Source organism: Nicotiana tomentosiformis, chromosome 1 (assembly GCF_000390325.3).
Source record: "Nicotiana tomentosiformis chromosome 1, ASM39032v3, whole genome shotgun sequence".
Taxonomy (NCBI): domain Eukaryota; kingdom Viridiplantae; phylum Streptophyta; class Magnoliopsida; order Solanales; family Solanaceae; genus Nicotiana; species Nicotiana tomentosiformis.
This window is the reverse complement of record NC_090812.1, coordinates 135,973,802-135,979,370: the sequence shown is the minus strand read 5'-3', so window position 1 is coordinate 135,979,370 and position 5,569 is coordinate 135,973,802. Positions and strand designations below refer to the sequence as shown.

The following is a 5,569-nucleotide window of genomic DNA, read 5'->3' as shown; positions in this document are numbered from 1 at the left end:
AAGTTACTAACCTTTAAAGTTGTGAAGAAAATTCTCCCAAATATCGCCTCCTAATGAAGTCTAGGTCTCAAAAATAGAATAAAATGAGCTATATTTTAGGGATATGATGACTGCAGCACCAACAATGGAAACACTTACGTAAATAGCTCGAAACTAATCTGAAAATCACTCGAGCCCCTTGGGTTCCATTCCAAACATCGATACAAGTATATTAACCTTATACGAACTCGGTCGTAAGCTCAAAATATCAAACTAACATTAAAAATCAAGAATCAAACATCAAAACTCAAGAATTCACATTTTCATAACTCAAATTTCCACCTTTCAATTATAAGCGCTGAAATGGCCTCGGGTCACCCTGTATCCAAACCAAACATAAGTACAAGTCCAAAATCATCATACAGACCTACCAAAATCATTAAAATACTGATCCGAGGTTGTTTACCAAGAATATTTATTGTGGTCTACTCTAACAACATTAAAGCTCTAGAATTGAATTTCTCTACAAAAACACATCTAAACTTTTTGGAAATTAAAACGAACCATGCACATAAGTCATAAAATATCAAATTAAGCTATTCAAGACATCAAGTCAAGAAACGGAAATCTAGAACTCTAAATGACCTATTGGGTCGTTACATTCTCCATCTCTAAAAGAAACGTTCGTCCTCAAACAGACGTAGAAATGTACCTGAACTGGCAAAAAGATGCAGATATCTACTCTTCATATCGGGCTCGGTCTCCCAAGTAGCCTCCTCAGTTGACTGCCCTTTCCAAAGCACTTTCACGGAAGAAATATCCTTTGATCTCAACTTTCGAACCTACCGATCTACAATAGCTACTGTCTTTTTTTCATAAGTCAAATTCTCATCAAGCTGCACCGTACCAAAGTCCGGAACTTGCTACTTATTTTCATGATGCTTCCGAAGCATAGAAACGTGAAATACCGGATGTAACCCTACTAGGTTGGGAGGCAATGCCAGCCTACAAGAAACCTCCCCAACTCTCTCTAATACCACAAATGAACCAATAAACATCGGACTCAACTTGCGCTTCTTCCCAAATCTCATCACACCCTTCTTAGGCAAAACTTTCAAAAGTACCTTCTCGCTCTCCATAAAATCCACATCATGGACATTCGGCATAACTCTTCTACCTACTTTGTGCTATTTGAAGATGATCCTGAATCAACTTCACCTTATCTAAGGCGTCACCAACCAATCTCTCTGATGTAGATCTGAGCCAACATCTCTGAAATGCAAGAAGTCACCACCGAAATGAAATGTGCAGATTTGGTCAATCTATCCATAATGACCCAAATAGCATCAAACTTCCTCAAAGTCCATGGTAATTCTACCAAAAAGGTCCATAGTAATGTGCTTCCACTTTCACTCTGGTATCACCAACCTCCGAGTCAAACCTATTAGTTTTTGTTGTTCATACTTCACTTACTGGTAATTCAACACCGTGAAGCATTCCCAACAATGTCCTTCTTCATTTTCTTCCACCAGTAATGCTGCTTCAAGTCACGATACATCTTCGCGATACTTGGATGAATAAAATACCGTGAAATATGATCCTCTTGGAGAATTAACTCCCTCAAACCATCAACATCCTTAACACAAATCCGATATTGAAGCTACAATACACCATCATATCCAATAACTATATTCTTGGCACCACCTCGCTGCACAAAAGTCCTTAAGCACCAACAAATGTGGATCATCATACCGACGAGCCTTGATACGCTCAAACAAGGACAACTGCGCAACAACACAAGAAAAAACCCTTATAGGATCAAAAATATCTAATCTCACAAATCTGTTAGCTAGATCCTTAACATCCATAGCCAGAGCCTCAGCTGGAATAAATGCCAAACTACCCATACTCAAGTCATCCGCTGCCACATTTCTACTCAAGTCATCCGCTGCCACATTTGCCTTGCCTAGATGATAAAAGATAGTGTTATCATAATCTTTCAGCAACTTCAACCACCTTAGCTGCCTCAAATTCAAATCCTTCTACTTGAACAAGTATTGGAGATTCTAACAATCAGTGTAGACCTTACATGATACATCGTACAAGTAGTGCCTCCGAATCTTGAGTGCATGCACTATGCTGCCAACTTCAAATAATGAACATGATAGTTCTTCTCATGGGTATTCAACTTACAGGATGCGTAGGCAATCACCATACCATCATGCATTAAAATTACACCAAGCCCAATGCACGAAGAATCACAATACAAGGTATAAGGCCCCAAACCTGTGGGCAACACCAATACTTGAGCCATAGTCAAAGCAACCTTGAGATTCCGATAGCTCTCCTCACACTCATCAACCATTTAAAAGGAGATCCTTTCTGAGTCAGCTTGGTCAATGGAGCTGCAATAGATAAAAACCCATCAATAAAACAACGATAGTAGCTTGCCAAACCCAAGAAACTCCGAATGACTGTAGCTGATGTAGGTTTAGACCAATTCTAAACAACCACAATCTTCTTAGGATCAACCTTGATACCGTCGCTAGTCACCACATGACCCAAGAATGCAACTGAGTCCAACCAGAACACACTCTTCGAAAACTTGGCATAAAGCTGATGATCCTTTAGAGTCTGTAGTTCAACCCGTAAGTGATTCTCATGCTCCTCTCTACTATGATAGTAAACCAGAATATCATCAATGAATACAATCACAAAGAAATCCAAATAAGGCTTGAACACTCGGTTCATCAGATCCATCAAAGTTGCTGGAGCATTAGTCGAACTGAAGGACATAACCAAGAATTCATAATGACTATAATGAGTCCTAAAAGCCATATTAGGGACATCCGAAGCCATAATCTTCACTTGATGATAGAAGGACCTTAAATCAATCTTGGAGAACACTTGGAACCCTGAAGCTGGTCAAACAAATTATCAATACGAGGCAATGGATACTTGTTCTTGATAGTAACCTTGTTCAACCACCGATAATCAATGCACGTCCTCATAGAGCCATCCTTTTCCTTCACGAACAACACCGGTGCACCCCAAGGAGAAATACTCGGTCTAATGAACCCATTATCAAGCGAATCCTATAACTATTACTTCAATTCCTTCAACTCGATTGGAGCCATGGGTATGGAGAAACAAATATAGGTTGAGTGTTAGAAACCAAATCAATACAAACATCAATATCCCTATCGGGTGCCATGCACGATAGATATGCAGGAAATACCTCTAGAACCTTTCTTACTACCGGTACTGAATCCATAAAAGGAACCTTCATACTAGAATCTTGAATATAATAAATATATGCTAAATATCCCTTCTCAACCATGCGCTGAGCCTTCATGAAAGAAATTACCCTACTTGTGGAATGACCAAGGTTTCCTCTCCACTCTAGTCTAGGGAACCCTAGCATAGCTAAAGTCATAGTCTTAGCGTGACAATCCAAGATTGTGTGATAGGGTGACACCCAATCCATACCAAGAATATCCTCAAAATCCACCATATCCACAAACAAGAGATCAACTGTGGTACCAAAACCATTAATAGTACCAACACAAGACCGATACACCCGATCCACTATTATAGAATCCCCAATCAGCGCAAGCACATAAACAGGAATATTAAGAGAATCACGAGGCATACTCAAGTGTGATGCAAAATATGAAGACACATATGAATAATTAGACCGCGGATCAAACAAAATTGAATCATCTTTATCAGAGATAATACTTGTGATGACTGCATCAGATGACTCTGCCTTAGGCCTCCCAAGAAATGTATAAAATGGGGCTGAGCCCCACCAGCCTGTCCTCTACCCCTAGGACGACCTCACCTGGATGACCTCTATTTCTAGATGGCTAACCGCCACCTCTAGCTGACTGGTGGGTGGTGTGGCAACTGATACTGGAACCATGGCATGATACCTTGTTGTGGTGTATGTTACACCCCGTACTTCTATGATGTCATATATTGTGTAAAGGACTTGCTAAACATAATTTAGATGAGTTTAGAGTTATAATATAACTATATATGATGTTTGGATAGTGAATATAAAGTTTGGGAAAATCAGATAAGTAGGGGAAAAACTGACTATGAACTTGCCTTTTGAGGAATTAATTTTGTTAGTTATATGAGGTATTTTGGGAAAATATTATATACCAAATTGAAGGTCTTGGAATTTAGTTTCCAATGCTTTTGATCGCTCATTCATACGACATTCGGATAAAGAGATATGAGCACCGGAAGAAGGGCCGGTGAAGCACATATGTGGCTGACTTTTCAACCTTACTATAAATAGAAGACTTAGTCTTCTTTTTCCTCATTTTCCAACAAATTCATGCACAAGCAGATCTTTCATAGCTCTACAAGAAGTATCTTAGGGTTTTGAAGCAAGTCCATCATCCACAACTCAAAATCAAGAAGCGAACACATCAACGCAATCCTTACGACATTGGAAAGATTTTGCCGTCCTCCTTTCTCCTTATAACTCGAGTTTTGAAAAGAGCTTTGACTTTGTCGTCCTCCTTTCTCCTTATAACTCAAGTTTTGGAAAGATATTCGTAGCTAAGCAAGCTTGTCACCTTTGTATTTTAGCTATACAAGCATAAGGAAAGGTATGGATAAAAGGGAACAAGTTTTGGAAGGAAGAACACAAGAGGTATGTAGGGTTTTCGTTTCGTTTTCGGCATGATTTGGTTTAGCTATATTCTAGACTTTCTTCTTGATCTTTTAAGAGTTGTTCAAGGGAAATTTCAGCATATATTGTATCCTTGTATATTATTCAATTCCATATGTGAAGTATGGAAGAAACTTGGAACTTCAAAACACAACAATAACCAAAAGGGCAAATCGCCCATTTGGCCTATGCCATCCGGACTTCCGTTTGTTCTGTTCCTTTGATGTTTTTATGTATACCTAACCCCAATATGATCCTAATAGCTACATTTAAGATTATATAAGCTTAATTATCATGTGTTTATGATTGGATCATTACTAAATCATATTTATACTTTTATGTCTCAAGTTAGCCACTGTGAGCCGACATTACGTTCATAATTCTGTTTTGTTGACCGTTTGACACTATTGTGGATAAATGTATCTCCTTTCGTTTGATGTTATCATCATGTACAGGTATCCATTCCCATGTATATTGTGGTGCTTGCTATGTTTTTAGGGATCGTCCAGTTTTAGGGGAAACTCTGTAGAAATTTTTAGAAATTCAAAGAGTTGGACAAATTTTGAGTTCCTTCGTTCTAATTTGATCATAGAGGGATCATAATGAGTTAATTAGTGTTAGTATGTAATGTACATGCTCAGTTCTCCCTAAAATGGGGATAGGCTCCTCCGTCCAACTTATGGATGACGAGCGTCAGATTACGTTTGTGATTCCGTTTATAGCTTCCTTCATGATCTCTTGAGTCCATATGATGCTGCCACATGTGTTATGCCTCATACATGCTTACATTGATTATGCTGGAGGATGTAGCACATAACGCCAGCGAGGCCTATTGATTATATGCTGGGGGATATAGCCCATAATACCAGTCAGACCTATTGATTATATATTTACCCGCTGGGG

The 5,569-nt window shown here is 38.9% G+C and overlaps 1 protein-coding gene across 1 annotated transcript; it reads right to left on the bottom strand.

Annotated features, from left to right (window-relative positions):
* Nucleotides 1-1,459: 1,459 nt before the first annotated feature.
* Nucleotides 1,460-2,344, bottom strand: LOC138910280 (uncharacterized). Its single transcript, XM_070201511.1, has 3 exons — nt 2,266-2,344; nt 1,710-1,945; nt 1,460-1,639 (listed from the first exon to the last, which is right to left on the bottom strand). The coding sequence occupies exons 1-3, from the start codon at nt 2,342-2,344 to the stop codon at nt 1,460-1,462; spliced, it is 495 nt and encodes a 164-aa protein (XP_070057612.1).
* Between the last annotated feature and the right edge of the window lie 3,225 nt (nt 2,345-5,569).

Coding starts and splice junctions, on each gene's coding strand:
- LOC138910280 (XM_070201511.1), bottom strand. CDS start 2,344: ATGGTTGATGAGTGTGAGGAGAGCTATCGGAATCTCAAGGTTGCTTTG. Junction 1,946..2,265: donor AGTATTGGTGTTGCCCACAG/GTTTGGGGCCTT, acceptor TTTATCATCTAG/GCAAGGCAAATGTGGCAGCG. Junction 1,640..1,709: donor ATGATGATCCACATTTGTTG/GTGCTTAAGGAC, acceptor GGTGTATTGTAG/CTTCAATATCGGATTTGTGT.